General features: G+C 45.1%; 1 protein-coding gene across 12 annotated transcripts in view; it reads left to right on the forward strand.

Moving 5' to 3' along the window:
* The window catches only part of LOC310834708 (rap1 GTPase-activating protein 1-like), a 46974-nt gene that overhangs the window by 24657 nt on the left and 5571 nt on the right, over positions 1-16746 (forward strand). For 11 of the 12 annotated variants that reach the window (XR_014559344.1, XM_083718836.1, XM_083718837.1 and 8 more), the window contains exons 7-18: positions 244-347; positions 1145-1223; positions 1694-1747; positions 1833-1916; positions 2768-2868; positions 3188-3317; positions 3755-3910; positions 6479-6550; positions 7368-7454; positions 8787-8921; positions 11423-11584; positions 14481-14584. Coding sequence is in view for 11 of the 12 variants with exons in the window: in XM_083718836.1 (XP_083574962.1) it covers positions 244-347; positions 1145-1223; positions 1694-1747; positions 1833-1916; positions 2768-2868; positions 3188-3317; positions 3755-3910; positions 6479-6550; positions 7368-7454; positions 8787-8921; positions 11423-11584; positions 14481-14584 (1268 nt within the window). In the remaining variant the exon portion in view is untranslated. The remainder of the gene's footprint in view (positions 1-243; positions 348-1144; positions 1224-1693; positions 1748-1832; positions 1917-2767; positions 2869-3187; positions 3318-3754; positions 3911-6478; positions 6551-7367; positions 7455-8786; positions 8922-11422; positions 11585-14480; positions 14585-16746) is intronic. The other variant, XM_083718844.1, reaches the window with a different exon arrangement.

The raw sequence follows: 16746 nt of genomic DNA on the forward strand, positions 1-16746 counted from the left end.
TGATGCTGGAGAGAGGCAGTGAACTCATGACACACCCTCAGCGCATACACCTGCATTACTACATACAAAGCAATATGGCAATTCCTTCCGCCCCAATTCAGCCTACTGGGACTTCTCTTGTCTCCCCTCATATTACCTCAAGGCAGTCCAGAATTCAAAAGATTACATGTGCCCATTGGCTGCTGGAGCAGGAAAAGAGTCTCTTGCTTCTACATCCCTTATTCCAATATCTCTTTTCCACAGGAACATCACAATTTTTATGCCAGTGACACAACTTTGGGCTACTTGGTCCTTTCCGTGAAGTATGAACAAGTCGAAAAGCAAGACAACCTCCGCTTGCTTCTGAGGTAAAACAGCCCTTTGGTTCAAACCTTGTGAAATGATTCAACTTTTCAGGTGGTTCTCTGTCTCTCAGTGGCTGTCTTAACTAAGCTTATTTGCCACTTTTCACACACACATAAAAGTTACCAGAATTTCAGAACGGTTTGCAAATCAAAATTGCTGCACATTTAAAAATAGACAGGAGGTGCTGCCAATAATCCCTCGACTATTCATTTGGCAAGTGCTTGTCTTCTTCACCCCACCCAGCACTGCCTCCAGCACACTTTAAAAAAAAGAAATTCCCTCATGATTGCTTTGGGAAAAGTCCACAACTGTTGATGTTTGAGAAGGCTAACAAGCCTTATTTGGGGCACCCAATGAAATATTTTTTTAAAAAAAATTACTTAAATTACTGCTTAATATACCACTTGTTTACCAAGCTTTATTTGCAGCATATATAACAATTATAAATAGAAGTCCGTGGATAAAATTAATTAAAATTTATCCAGTCAGTGGGCAAAATAAAATTAAAATTGCCTGCTGCATTGCCAAAGGGTATCAACCCCTCCTGAGTGTAAAGCTACCCCACTATTAGGCAGCTGATTTTGGGTGTCATGAAAGTGTGGGGAATTATTAGCCATTTAATTTACTGTATTTTTATTGTAAGGGAAGTAGAGAAGGGCCTGTGCGATTGTTCTGTCACAGGTGCCCAAATAACTTTGCTAGCTTTAGGTACTGTGAACTTCGGGGTACTAGGGAAGCTGGAGTTTTTGCTGCTTAGTTTCCTTAGCATTTATGTTGGTTGTTTGTTTGTTTGTTGCAGGTCTCGAATCAGTACCAAGCACGACTTGATTCCTATTTCTTGTCTGAATGAGTTCCCCAATGCTGTCCAAATGGCAAAGGTACATTGTTCCAGGTCCAGCAACTTTACTGTTAGTTGCTGGGTTATTTTTGCCTTGTAATCCTCCAATGAACCAAATCTGATTCCTTTCAGTTACTTGCCCAAAGAAGAGGTTCCATTTTGCTAAGTCACCCATGCCAGGCAGCATAACTTAGACAGTCTCAAATTTATGTCCTAAATTTAAATTTATATCCCACTTAATCAATTTTGAATCCTTGAGTACTAGCCTATGAAAGCAAGTAGAGAATAAATAAGTTGGTGTGTGTGTGTGTGTGTGTGTGTGTGTGTGTGTGTGTGTGTGTGTGACACAAATCCCTTGCAAATACAGGACTGTTGAAAGGTTAAATTTGCAAATGTGAATTTTCACGCCATGTTAAGTAACTGAGGCTCATCCGATTGGCTTCAGTGAAAATGGTACCTCAAGTCCCTGCACTAGAAATGTGTTAACCTCTTTTGCTTGTCCTCCTGCAGCTGCTGTGTGAGGATGTGAATGTTGACCGCTTCTTTCCAGTGCTCTATCCCAAGGTAGGCTCGCTGTAGCCCCATATGCAAACTCTCCCTTTCTCTGTGTGTTTTTACTTCTAACTCTGGCTGTTTCTCCACCTCCCAGGCTTCCCAACTCATTGTTGCATTTGATGAACATGTCATCAGCAATAACTTCAAGTTCGGAGTCATCTACCAAAAACCTGGGCAGGTAAACTTCTTTTCTTATGCACACTCAGTGCCCTTTTCTATCATAGGCTATTTGGGGAGTCTGGACAAGAGCTTCCTTTTGTCCTCTTGTTCCCCTCCATCATGTCCAGTGGTCCTCCATTCTTCCTTTTTGGTACACCATTACTCCTTTTTGGCTAATCATCTCCCCTCCTTTGTCCTCCCCCCCATCCTCCCTCTGGCTTCAGCAACTGGGAAGGGGGAGCACTTGGAAGTGACATGCAAGCAACTAGGGAGGAGAAACCAAGCTGTAGACATCACCTGAGAAATGTCTCTTTAAGTCCCTGCTGAAAGGACCCCTTTAGAGCAGGGGTCAGCCACCTTTTCCACTTCTCTCAGACCATGTGTTGGGCCGGACTATATTTTGAAAAGAAAAATGAAGAATTCCTATGTCCCACAAATAACCCAGTCTACTTATGTAAAAACACACTGGCCATCCACAGGCCAGATTGAGAAGGTGATTGGGCCGCATCCGGCCTTGGGCCTTAGGTTGCCTACGCCTGCTTTAGGGGATTGGCTATGGCCTATGGGCCACCACTGACTAATATCTGTTCAGAACCTATGCAGCTTATCTTCTGCTACTGTCAAAGATACACACAGTCTCTACACCTTCCGCTCTGGCAAACAGGGATTGTGGCTTTTTTAGGAAGGTGAAAGGAAAGGAGAGAGAGTGTGTGTGTTTGTTTGTTTGTTTGTTTGTTTGTGCTTGTGCATATGCATATGCACACACATGTGCAAAAGAGACTTTTATTGTACTGGTTATTGGACTCCAGGATAGGTCAAGAACTTGAATGGGAAATGGTGGCCTTCAGTTTTCTGTTTCCTTTTATATAGACCACAGAGGAAGAAGTCTTCAGTAATACTGAAGAGAGTCTGGGCTTCTTAGAGTTTTTGGATATCCTTGGAGACAGGATCCAGTTGCAGGATTTCCGTGGGTGAGTACTTCAGCTGTAAAAACCTAACGGTTTGGAAGTTGTCCTTCTAGGCCCATTTTTCCTTCAAAGACTCTTGCATCGCCTTAATAGCAGCAGATAGCAGTGGCCCTGTCTGGTCCCGTCCTGAGAAGCGGCAGTACCACCACCAGGAAGTTCTAGGCCTCCTACCCTCTTTCACACACCACTGCACACACCAATTACCACAATTCATTCTGTGAATTGTATTTCTGCCTTCGATAAAGCTGCTACCGTTGTTCATGGTATCTCTTCTTCTGTCTGTTCTTCTCTCTCCTTCTCCTTCTTGCCTTATGCTAACCAGCTTCCGAGGTGGCTTGGATGTTACTAGAGGTCAAACAGGATCTGAGTCTATCTACACACATTTCCGGGGCAAAGAGATCATGTTCCATGTCTCTACGATGTTGCCCTTCACAGAGGGAGATGCCCAACAGGTACCGTGGGGACCTATGGAGGACACAGTATTGAATAAGCCTCTAGAGCAGCGGTTCTCAACCTGTGGGCCCCCAGATGTTGTTGGACTACAACTCCCATTATCCCTGAGCTCTTGCCTTGCTAGCTAGGGGTGATGGGAGTTGTAGTTCAACAACATCTGGGGACCCACAGGTTGAGAAAGGCTGCTCTAGAGTGATGGCAACAGACAGGTAGCTACTTTAGGGTTGATGTGACAAAGGGAAGGTTGTTGGAGCAAGTTGTGATTGGAAAGAAGAGGCCATAATCTGGTCTGGGGGTTGCTTGGGTTGACAGATTAGAATGGATTGGAGTTTAAGATTGGGGTGGGTGCTGTGGACTTGAGTGGCCAAGCTGGGCAGCTTGCATTTGGGAAGCCCAACTCCCCTCTTAACATGTTCCCTTGCGTGTTCCCTTCCAGCTTCAGCGGAAGCGCCACATTGGGAACGATATCGTGGCCATTGTCTTCCAGGACGAAAATACTCCCTTTGTCCCCGACATGATTGCATCAAACTTCCTGCATTCCTACGTGGTCGTGCAGCTCCACCACAGCGCCCTGGGGGAGACTCTCTACAAGGTAAGTCCACTCAGTCAATACTCTGCTACTTTCACGACGAGTGCAAGAGAGTTCTGCTGCAAGGGTAGCAAACCTCTAGGCTCCTCTGACTGGCCCTTGGGAATCTCCCCAAGCCACACCCCCTTCCCAGCCACACCTCTCACTGCCCTGCTTTGCACCTTCCTTGAGTGCTAATGCTTCTTGCTTGCCTCATTGGTGGATAGAGGTAAAGGTAAAGGGACCCCTGACCATTAGGTCCAGTCGTGACCGACTCTGGGGTTGCGGCGCTCATCTCGCTTTATTGGCCGAGGGAGCCGGCATACAGCTTCTGGGTCATGTGGCCAGCACGACTAAGCCGCTTCTGGTGAACCAGAGCAGTGCACGGAAACGCTGTTTACCTTCCCGCCTGATCGATACCTATTTATCTACTTGCACTTTGATGTGCTTTCGAACTGCTAGGTTGGCAGGAGCAGGGACCGAGCAACGGGAGGTCACCCTGTCGCGGGGATTCGAACCGCCAACCTTCTGATCGGCAAGTCCTAGGCTCTGTGGTTTAACCCACAGCGCCACCCGCTGCCCCTTAGATGGATAGAGAGGGGTGTCTAAATGTGCCTAGAAACTAGCCTACTGTACACAGGTAAAAAATAACAGTTATTGCTGTGCCCACTTTAGCCACTAGCCTTGCTACCCGACCGCCCCAACATGTGGCCCATGGAAGGTTGTGCAGAAAGGAATCTCTTGGGCTGAAAAGGGTTTCTTATCCCTCCTGTATAGCACTACAGCACTTTAAATCTTAGCCCACTTCTTTTTTTCTTTTAACTTTGCATTAGTGTTCTATTCCTTGGCTACAGTGGGGAGAAATTGTGGAGCACTAGCCAGTCTCTTGCCAGTACCTCTTTTATTTACTTACTTATTTTAGCGGAATTTACTCACTGGTTAATCAAAAACCTCAAAGTGGTTTACTTTTCTTCCCACCGGAAGAGAACAGGAGTCAAGGTGAAATTTCACCCTATCACTTCTTAAGTCTTAAAACATGCAGAACTGAGCCTCCAGTCCTTTACTCTATTGTTCTGTGTATTTTTTCTGATAAGGAGTTGTATCATTCTCAGACGCTTTGAAGTGTGTGCATTTCCCTCTCTTATCCATGCGTAAGTACACATGAACCTTAGTGTACACAAGTGACACTCCTGGTAGCAATAACTCCTACTGGTGATCAAGTGTCCAAGCAGCACAATGACTTGGGAAAGTCAACTAAAGCAACCCAGATGACTACAAGCATTTTAGTTTAACTTCAGGGCTATATTAGCAACCTGGACAAATACTTGAATAAATAACAGGAGGGGGTGTTAAGGTGATGTCACGGACTGGTTTGAGGGCAGAGGCACTGGTTGGGGAAACCCCAAGGGAAGAAGGCTCAGAGCCAGGAGATTGATGATGGGATGGCGATGAGTGGTCAGAGAGATCAGAAGAAGCAGACTAGGAGGAGGTGTCGGAAGCTAAGAGGTAACAGGGTTTAGTGAGCAGGAAGAGGCTGTGGCAGAGAGCAGTCCAGAAGCAGAGGCAGGAGAGGGGGAGGGCAAGAAGCTGAGGTGAGGCAGGCTGCTGAAGAGGTACTTTGCAAGAGAAAGCAGGGCACATATGCAGTTCTTGCTTCAGGTCACCTACTTTTAATTTGCCACTTTAAAGCAGACTGAGGTCGCATCCATGCCATGCCCTTAAATCACATGGCTTCCTCCAAATAACCCTTGAGCAAATATTTTATATCATGTAGACATATTCCTAAACCAAATATACTGGGATTCAGTTATGGAAGGAATAATAAAAAAAAAAACCCAGGTTATGACCTTCTAAGAGATGCACTAGTAATATTCAGTTAGCCTAAGGATAGAGTTCAATAAGAATATTTGTAAATGGTTGCGGTTTGTTCTTTGGTTGTTGTTTTTTTGCTAACTGCAGCAAGAATGATACTATGCCCAAACTAGGAAAGTGCTTGCTGTCCCTCTATAGATCACCGGACATGGCGGAAGACACCACAAAAATATGTTTGTAAAGAAATTGAGTTTATTTATCCAATGTTATAATATCAAGGTGCTGGAGTCAGCCAATCCAGGTCTATTGTTGAGGGGAAATTAAACAAATAAGAACATAGCAGGAAAATATAGTAATTAGTTTTTATGTGATATTTATTGGTAAAATAATGCAAGTGTTTAATGTATTGGAAATATAGGAAAGGTAGTAAGTATAACTATGGAAATAGCTTTTATGTATTTTGATAGTCGATAAAGAAAGAATACTATGATTGCAATGATTATACTCACCTGGAATATAATGTACTAATGTGCATTTATTTGCATTTTTGCAATGTTATAAACGAGTGTGTGTGTGTGTGTGTGTGTGTGTGGCTGTATATGAGATGTTTCTAACATCCCATATCTTTTGTGCTCTCCGCTGAATAGCAGTTTCATCAGACAGCAGTTTAAATCTGACAATGTTTTAATATTATCCTGAGGCTGCAGACCTGCAGAGACCCTGCACAGTGGTCATTCTGTCTGTACTCTAAAACCGCTCTGTCCCTTCTGATGGTTGCAGGTTTCTGTTACAGCCCGTGATGACGTCCCTTTCTTTGGGCCTTCTCTGCCAAATCCAGCAATATTCAAAAAGGTTTGTGTGCAGCCAGAAAAACAAATAAAGGCTTAAAGGGCAGTGGAATTCTGGTAATGGTTCCTACATTACGATCTATTTATATGAAACTTTGAATGTGTAACTACCTAGGGCTGGAAAAGCCCCAAACTTGTGACAGCCTGGGATCTAAAATATTGTAGCACCTAGAAGCCATTTTTCCAGCTCAACTTGTGTTCTTAGATGTGGCTCTAGCATTCCCAATATTGCCATGTCATTTAATATGTTCAGAAACACCTAAAATAGATGCTGCCAGTTTCAGCTTAAGCACCTTCTAGTATCAGTACTCATCAGCTAAGAGGATTAATATGCATTTTCGGAAAAATTGTAGTACAACATAGTCTACTTGGTCTTTATAAATAGGAAATGAGGGATTGCCTCTTTAAATAAATCCATATGTAATAGATTTCCCTGCCTGTCGAAAGCTAAAGCACCATAATGAAAGATAGCCTTCATTTCCTATATGTCTACATACTGTAAAGGATTTTTTCCTTGGGAACTGGGAGGGCATTTAGGAAATCATGAGTTTTTAGAGTGGTACAGTCCCACGTGGTTAATTTGAATGTATTCTTCACCTCTACAGTGCAACCCATTGAGGTGAATAGAGGAATATTATTGTATCTGTGTTTGTTCCTGTGCTTTGGTATCAACATGCAATCTTAAGTATTAGCTTGCAAAGAAGTATCCTAGAACCTTCATCACTATCCTTTGTGGCACCAAAACAGTTCTGGATATATCTATAAGAATGGGTCTTGTAAGACTTAAATGCTGTGAGTGAGTATTCTCCTCCTTCTGACAGGGCACAGAGTTCCGTGAATTTCTTCTGGCAAAGCTTATAAATGCAGAGCACAGCTGCTACCATGCTGAAAAATTTGCTAAGCTGGAGGTGAGTCAGTTTACTTGTATTTGCATTCATATATCTTAAAGAGCAAATATTGGTATGAGTACCAGGAAGTAACATATTGGTGATCAATGACAGGATGTGAAATGAAATGCAGGTTCAACAATCAATTGTTGTTGTTTAGTCATTTAGTCGTGTCCGACTCTTCATGACCCCATGGACCAGAGCACGCCAGGCACTCCTGTCTTCCACTGCCTCCCGCAATTTGGTCAAACTCATGCTGGTAGCTTCGAGAACACTATCCAACCATCTCGTCCTCTGTCGTCCCCTTCTCCTTGTGCCCTTCATCTTTCCCAACATCAGGGTCTTTCCCAGGGAGTCTTCTCTTCTCATGACATGGCCAAAGTATTGGAGCCTCAGCTTCACGATCTGTCCTTCCAGTGAGCACTCGGGGCTGATTTCCTTCAGAATGGAGAAGTTTGATCTTCTTGCAGTCCATGGGACTCTCAAGAGTCTCCTCCAGCACCATAATTCAAAAGCATCAATTCTTCGGCGATCAGCCTTCTTTATGGTCCAGCTCTCACTTCCATACATCACTACTGGGAAAACCATAGCTTTAACTATACGGACCTTTGTTGGCAAGGTGATGTCTAAATCCAACCTAGGACTTTCTACACTGCAACTGTTGCATGGGCAGGGGAAGAGTAATTCCTCCTGGTGACTTTAAACTCAAAATTACACTTTTAATTGGAACTGAAACTCCTACAATAGAATGAAAAGCACACTATGTAAGTGTGACAACCACATTCTAGCCACCCTGGGTCACCTTGGGGGAGACCTGGCCACAACAGAGTGTATTATTATTATTATTATTATTATTATTATTATTATTATTCCTCTCTTGTACCCTCCCATTCCCTATTTAAGGTACTCAGTGCTACCAGATAAGAGATTAACTATTTACTAGACTGCCCTTATCAAACAGCCTCCAAAAGTTCCCTGGGGTCTCTGAAGCCCCCTTAGGTAGCTGATGTTAAATATTCCCTTAGGAGCAAAAACAAATTAAAATTGGTTAATCACATCCACTTAGAATCATAGAATTTTATTGCTGGAAGGGACCCTGAGGGTCACAACTTGCAATGCAGGAATCTCTTTTTGCCCACAGCCCTGAGATTGAGTCTCATGCTTTAATGAGAGTCCATAGAGCTAGTGAATCTCTATGATCCAGCTGATTATGTAACTCACCCACATACAGAGCTGCTTTCTTTTCTATCACTCAGCCTGATCTTTCTTCCTTTCTGATTAAGCGTCCACCCTTCCCTGCTTCTATCCTATTTGTTTTTTGAAACGTGTTCTCCTTCTCTGCTTCTGGAGCAGGATCGTACCCGCAGTGCCCTCCTGGAGAGCCTTTATGAGGAGTTGCAGATTCGTAGCCGCAGTATGATGGGCTTGGCCTCTGGCGATGATGACAAAATGGAGAATGGGGGTGGTGGCTTCTTTGAGAATTTCAAGGTGAGAGAGGGAATAGGTGATGCTTAATATCTCTCTTCCGGTGTAATTTTGCATTTTCCCATTTCATGCTGCTCTGGTGAATATTGTAATAATACTTTGCATTTTGTCCATTGGAGGTATTTCACATACATTATCTTAGTCATCCCCACAACTGCCCTGACAGGTAGGTCTATAGCATTATCTCTGTATTTTAGAAATTGCCAGAGGGGTGCAGGTGGCTCAGAGATGGTAGCTTACCATAAGAAGGAACTTCCTAGCTCTTAGATTAGTCTCTTAGCCACCATCCTATGCAGCTGTCAATATTTGCTTTTCAGAGAACAGATGCCAGCAGGCTACGTGCAGAGGAGGGGAAATCAGCCACAGGTTTGGGGCAGGGCAGATTGGGACTTCAGTTGTTGCCTTGTAAACTGGCCACCTTGCTGCTCAACAGTATACCTCACTATGCTGGCTGAGGTGGTCTGTAATGTGGTGTTGGACAACCTCAGTACATTGCTTCTGGGATAATTTGGTGTCCCATACTAAGGACAAAGCCTTGATTTAGGCTTTACATCAAGGTATGATGGTTGGTGGTACTCTAGATGTTGTGGGGGCAGGGTTGAATTAACCCCATTGTAATGGTCAGACCAAGGGACGCAGGTGGCGCTGTGGGTTAAACCACAGAGCCTAGGACTTGCCGATCAAAAGGTCGGCGGTTCGAATCCCCGTGACGGGGTGAGCTCCTGTTTCACAGTCCCAGCTCCTGCCAACCTAGCAGTTCGAAAGCACGTCAAAGTGCAAGTAGATAAATAGGTGCCACTCCAGCGGGAAGGTAAACGGTGTTTCTGTGTGCTGCTCTGGTTCGCCAGAAGTGGCTTAATCATGCTGGCCACATGACCCGGAAGTTGTACACCGGCTCCCTCGGCCAATAAAGCGAGATGAGCGCCACAATCCCAGAGCCGGCCACGACTAGACCTAATGGTCAGGGGTCCCTTTACCTTTAATGGTCAGACCATTATCTGGCAAAGTTGGGTCTTGTAGTGTCATTCCCTCTCTGCCATTAGGAGGGTCTACTCCCAGAGACATATGGAATCCAAGGGGTTCTAGAATGCTTGGGGGGATTTTTCAGAAGCCAAGGTTGACGGTCCTGTTGAACTTCAGTGTTGCTGTGGAATAGTGAGATGCATTGAGCTGGTGACGCAATTACTCCCGAGTTCATTTTCCAAAATTGTGGAGCCTGGAGAGCTCACTGGGTGTCTATGGCTCTCCAAGCCATGAAACAGGATAAATGAAGTCTAGAGTACAATGGCATACAATCCAATGCAAAGTCGGCCAGAGGTGTGCTAGAGCACTTAGTTGTGCCTACTGCAAAGAAGACTTAATTTGCTTACCCCATCACACCTTTGAGTAGCTAGCCAGCAGAGATGTGCTAAGGGGGCTGCCAACCCCTGTCACTGGGAATAGAGTGCCAGCTGTGACATATTTGCCAGCGGCTTTGAGAATAAAATCACCAGCTGTTGAGTTGAATGCTACAGAGCTGGGTGAGGTGTCCAACACAACATCTTGCCCAATCTTGTGGGATCAGCAGATGAGGTTTGAGGACGTGGGCAAGGTGTTTGCAGTGGTTTGGCCCACATGTGTGCTCAACATCTGGCCATCATGACAAATCTGAAGTACCTGAGCTCCTGGAGGAGGCAGTGATGCAGCAACTCCTGAAGAAGCCCTGCTTGAACCCCAAGGAACTTTGATGACTATGGACCAGTCACTAATACTGGACTACCACCCGATCACTTTTTGGGATAAGGTGCTTGAGAGGGTCGTCCAGCTGCAGACACCATTGGAAGGAACTGGTTATCTTGACCCCTTTCAGTCTGGGTTTAGGTCCAGTTTGAGGACAGAATGGCCTTAGGCATCCTGATGGATGTCCTTCTTCAGGAGAGGGACAGGGAGAGTGCAACCTCACTGCTTTTGCTTGATCTCTCAGCAGCTTTTGATGCCATTGACCACAGTATCCTCTTGCACCTTCTCTGTGAGTTGGTGGTTCTGCTCATATCTACAGTGCCAGGTCCAAAGAATTGTATTGGAGCAGGCATAGGCAAACTCCTCCCTCCAGATGTTTTGGGACTCCCATCAACCCTAGCTAACAGGACCAATGGTCAGGGATGGTGGGAGTTGTAGTCCCAAAACATCTGGAGGGCTGAAGTTTCCTATGCCTGTGTTGGAGGATTAAATGTCTGCCCCCTGGTGCTTGTGCTTTGGGGTGCCATAGGCTAGGGACAACGTGTGTGTGGTTTTTATGAGAGAGCTCTTCAGGAGGTTGTGGGTTAGGTTAGCAGAAGCGAGTTCTGTCCGCTTGGAAACAACACTTTGTCTGCCCGAGTCCTGTAGGAAGCGGGGTGTTTCTGAGCTCATGCCTGTTCCCTCCGCTTCCTTCCACCCAGCCCACCAGCATCCTATAGTGCTCTTCATGATGTCCTTTTGTGTGTCTGTGAACGTGTCTGTCTCCCTGTTGCCCTTATCTCCAGCGGGTGATCCGGGGCCGTAGCCAGAGCCTGGATACCATGGGAATAGCCATGAGGAAGCAGCACCAACAGCAGCAGCAGCCATCAACTCCACCCAATCGCCCAGCTACTGCTGGCCTTGCCCTCAACCAGAGTGTCGCCGAAGGCACCAAGGCTATTGCTGCGGTAAGGTATTGGGGAGGTGGCATCATGGGGTGGAGACCAATATGTACTCAGTCCTTTGCCACTATCCCCTACCACTGTGTACCCGCTGCTCTTCAACATTTTCTGTCTCCAGCTATTAATGTCTCCTTGTCTTGGTGGTGTTTTGTGGCTATTTTCTGTTGGGCTCCCTGCCACCCCATCTCTCTATGTTCATTTTCCTATCCTGTTCTTCTGAGACCCGATTCTATTCATTTGCCGATTCTGACTCTGAAAACAATTTGAGGAACAGGGAAAGCATTTAGGGAGAATCTGAATAAATTGTGAGATTGGTTTTTTTAATTGCTGAGCACTGCCTTTATGTTTTATGTGAGAATATAAAAACTTTTACAGAGGAATAAAAGATGCTGATGGCTGATGATACCCTCAGAAATTTCACAATAGACATTTCATGTTTGGTCTTGGGGACAAGATGAATCCCTTCGGAACCCTTTAGCATCGATGCTGAGCAGTAGTTCTCCTGCAGCAGTTGTGGAATCAGTCCCCAAGGCAGGAATGGGACCCCCAAAACCCTATGCCACTGATTCCTAATGCAGAACAGGTTATCCATAAGGGGTACAATGTTCAGTGATTCCAAAAGCTACTGAGAGACCCAGGAGAAATGGGGAAGTTGCATTCCTGGCATTCTTCTCTCAGCACTGGTTATCCTTTGGAGTGACAAGGGTGGTTTATGTGCCAAAAACAGGCCTGAAACTAGACTGAATTTTAATTTTGAGGGAACTAAAAAAGATTCCATAAGAGCCCGCTTATAGAACCTCTCCCACCACCTTGTTGATGGCTGGAGAGGTTTAGGACAGTGTGTTTGTTGGGTAGAGCAGTGTTTCCCAACCTTGGGCCTCCAGATGTTTTTGGCCTACAACTCCCATCATCCCTAGCTAGCAAGACCAGTGGTCAGGGATGATGGGAGTTGTAGGCCAAAAACATCTGGAGGCCCAAGGTTGGGAAACACTGGGGTAGAGCATACTGCTGACCTTACTTAGGATTGTTCTACCCAAGTATGCTCACCTCCTGACTATGGACCACTTGGTGGAAATCTGCAGCAAGTTAGTTTTGCCTGCCAAGACTTGACTGTTCAGTGATGGACTGCATGGCAGGGTGAGATGAAGCGGTGTCTGGAATGAAAGAACTAATAGCTAGATGTGTTGCATTAGTGGCTCTTCCTTTGCTTGGCATTAATGTCACCAGTGCATTTGGTGCTGCTCTAGTTCAGGGCATCCTCTGATTGTCCAAGTCCTTTGCACAGGCACGGAAGGCACCTGATGAGAAGGCCATTTTCGAGAGAGTCTGGAGTTGCAATTATAGTGTGGAAAGCATGATTACGTGAATTTTCATTCTCAAGAGAGTGCTCAAGGTGAGACTAGCATAGCCACCAGAGATGCTGTAGACTGAACCTGGGACCTTCTGCATTCAAAGCATATGTTCTGCTATCCCTGAGCCATACATGGCCAACTCCCCTGGTGATAAGAAGCATGGCACAGAATGAATTCCTTCTGCGCTGAGGTTCCTCTGGCATGACTGGAAGAAGTTGGCAAAGTAGATATCTAAGTAGATGTGGCTTACATCTTAAGCCTGTTCTCATGGTACCAAAATTCTCAGTCGGATGTGAGTGCATTGTATGGTTTGGAGCAAGCAGTTTGATCCAGTGCTGGGATCCCATCAATCCCAGCCAGTGTAGCCCAATGGTGTGGAATGGTGGGAGTTGTAGACTAGACCATCTGGAGATCCACAGGTTCCTCAGCCCAGGTTTAATCAGCTCATTCGACAGCACTCTAAATATGGTAATTCAGATAGCTGTATTTGTGATTAAGCTTTTCATTTCTTCTTTTCCCCGATCAATGCTGGGGATTTAGCAGGTTTTCCAAACACTGGATGGAACTCAAGTGCCACACTATGATGAATGCACAAGCATTCCCTCCCATGTGCTGTTATGGGGGCTCTCACAACCCCTCAAGCCAATTTTGGGGGCATTCAGGAAGGGATGGAAGCCCCATTGCACAAGCAGAAGTCTTTGTGCAAGGCTGCCTTAGGTGAATCCATCCTCCCATGTCCGGAGAAGCCAGGAAAGACATTGTCTCCTTTGGGGAATTCTGCAGGGAAAAGGTGATACCCACCATCTGCTGGAAGTAGGAGAAATGCCAAACAAATGTAAGGAAAGGGGGCGCTCTATACTTCCACCCCCCACCTTTCCTTTTTTCTCCCTTCCTTTTTGGGCTAAGCTAGATATTGGAGTAAACTTACAGCTAGTGTTGGAAACTGCCTTTAGATGTTTAATCCCTGCCCCAGCCCCTGGGCACACACTTTGGCATCCCTGGTAGAAGCTGCATCCCACATCGCCCTGCCCCTGCTCCAGATCTTCAGCTGCTAATTATGTAGGGAGGAAAACTCTTCTGGGACAGAGGGAGATGATGTGATGGGTTCCATTTTGGGCAGCAGGTGCACATTTACTGTAATATCTATCTTAGCCTCTGGGGCTGTACATGGCTTTACCTTGTGCTTTTCCGAGTCTATATTTCCCCCTGTCCTCCCCCTGTTGCTCTTTCATACATGTATTTCTGTCTACCGATATTTCCATTTTCCCTCCCTCTCTCTCCCTCCCTCTCTCTCCCTCTCTCTCTCTCTCATAGTGTGTTGCTCTTTCTCTCTCTTGGTTCATCCCCTATTTGTCCAACTTTGACAGCTCCCACATCATGCTTGGGCACCTTGTGACTCTCTGGACAGTCTGCAACTGTTAGCATGGGGTAGCAATGCAAGGACAGGCTCTGGAGCCCAGTCTTCCATCTTCCCTCTAGCTCTTACCTTTTCTGCATCCTCCTCTTCCTCTGTCTCTCTTTTTTTCCTACTGTCCTTTCCTCCCCTCTAGTCCTTTGCCCTACCTGGGAGAAGCCCGTCCCGCAACCGAGGTAGCCGCTTCAATGGGCGACGCAGTAGTGCAATTGGCATTGAGAACATCCAGGAGGAGAAAAGGTACGGACTGGGCTATAGGGACTTGGAGGACCAGAACATGGGCAGGGGAGAGGGATGGTGGAGAAATTCGGTTTGCATCTATAGGCTAGCTTACCTATTCAGCACTTTCCTTAACAATAGGCAAACCAAAGCACAGCTGTCCCTTAAAATTTGCACACCTCTGAACTTTGCAGTGACGTTCTCCAGTCCAAGTAGCGTGCACAAAAATACACAGCCTGAGGGGCTAAAGTGTGCGTATGAGTGCATGAGTGAAAAGAACATGCAAAAATGCTTTATATTAGGGGAAATCGCTTTGCAAAAAATGTGTATATTAGGGGGATTTTGCCATAAAATTCTGATGCATTTTCATAAAATTCCATTAAAATTTCATAAAATTCTGGTGCATTTTCATAAAATTCAATTGAAATTCCATTTACATACAAACTGGTTTTTCAACAACAACAAATAATCACAAACTGATGTGGAATTGTGGGGAACCGAACTTATGATGGGGGTGGCGGGGATGATGAAACTGAAGCCTAAATGGAGACACTGGATAAGACTCAAGGGAAGAATGGCAGAGGGGAAGGACCACGTGCCTTGAGCCATAGGCACATATCAAAGACAGAGGATTGTTTGGAAGAGAGGTGAAGGTGGTATTATTGAGCATCCTTCCCAGTGCTACCGGCACCCATTTTGTTTACCTCATTGTTTCATTGGATTTGGTGAAAACCACCAACAGGACAATAGGATTGAGTATGTCACGCTCCAGTACAGGCAGAAGTTGAGGTAGAAATATTGAAGTCCAATGGAAGAGGTAGTGACAGTTGTTAAACCTTAGCCACCGCCATCAGTTCATGCACTCAGAACAAAGAGTATTTTAGATGTGTATTGCTCTGTCTCACTCTATAAAAAATAAAAATCCCACAACTTCAGTTTTGCCAAAAAACCATTGATTGGGAGGAAGGAGGGGACCCAACCCTGCCCTGACCCTTACAAATTGTCTGCTGCTGAGTCCCATCACAAGTGTCACCCTCCTTGGTGGTACACTTAGGCCATCATGGAAGCTAGAGCAACAATTGAAACCCCTTATTAAACACTTATTAGCATAATTTGTGATTCAGCTGCTGACAGTGTCTGAAGTCTACTTAACAGTGCAATCCCCATATCTACTCAGAAGTGAGTCCCATTCAGTTGTGGGTTAAGGGTTATTTACTCCCCAGGTAAGTGTGTTTCCTCCCTCCCTCTTTGTGCCACACCCTTTATCCTGCTGCTCCAGTAAAATTTGGCAGGACCATTAAAGCTAAAAGAAGCAAATGCTGTCAGGAGATGCCCCCATGTGTCTTGGGCGGGCAAGGTCTCCTCCGTTTGCTGTCTGTCTGGTCCAAATCTGGTTGAAAGATAAGGAATCAGAAAAAAAGGGGAACAGGAGCCGTGAAGTTGCCCAGTGATAGCAGCACCTAGACATTCTCCTGATGTTTTCCCCATAATGGTGAGATTGTATTGCAATTCTATTTAAATTTCAGCAATTATTTCTAAATTTGCAACTTATACATGTGAATTACCATCTGTAGATTTGTTCTCATTTTTTTGCAGTGCATAACCAGCCAACCTACTCTTAAGTTATATGCAGAATGACCTGGTGATTCTTTATTCTGGAGACTGCAAAGTATAGTTGGAGCGGCCATCCTCTCCCAAGACTTTTGGCCTTTAAAGCTCCTGTCCTCCTCAGAATGAGCAGAGCTAAAATCTTGAAAGTGAAATCTGATGTGCCCTGCATATTTGTCAAACCTGTGCTATATATGTAGATAGAAGGAACCAACCTACTTTCTTGCAAATTTGAGTACACACAGCCTATATCTCTGCTTAAATCTTTCTTTTCGTGATTAGAGTGCATTTCAGTTGGAATTCTAAGTGAGCTAAACCTAAAAACCGTTGTTTCTGCCAATCAAGATTCTCCATCATGCAGTATCATGGGTCTGAAATGTATATAAAATACATTTTAGTTTTGACCTGTTAAATTGGCCTGTTCACCATAATTGAGATTTGGGCTAAGAATGGGAAAGCCCCATGAACCAATGGAAACAATAGTGTAATGAGTTATGTACTGTGTGTGTGTGTGTATGTGTGTGTGTGTGTGTGTGTGTGTGTGTGTGTATATCTATATATATCTATCTATATCT

The sequence above is a fragment of the Podarcis gaigeae genome, assembly GCF_964106915.1.
Source record: "Podarcis gaigeae genome assembly, chromosome: 17".
NCBI classification, from domain to species: Eukaryota; Metazoa; Chordata; class Lepidosauria; order Squamata; family Lacertidae; genus Podarcis; species Podarcis gaigeae.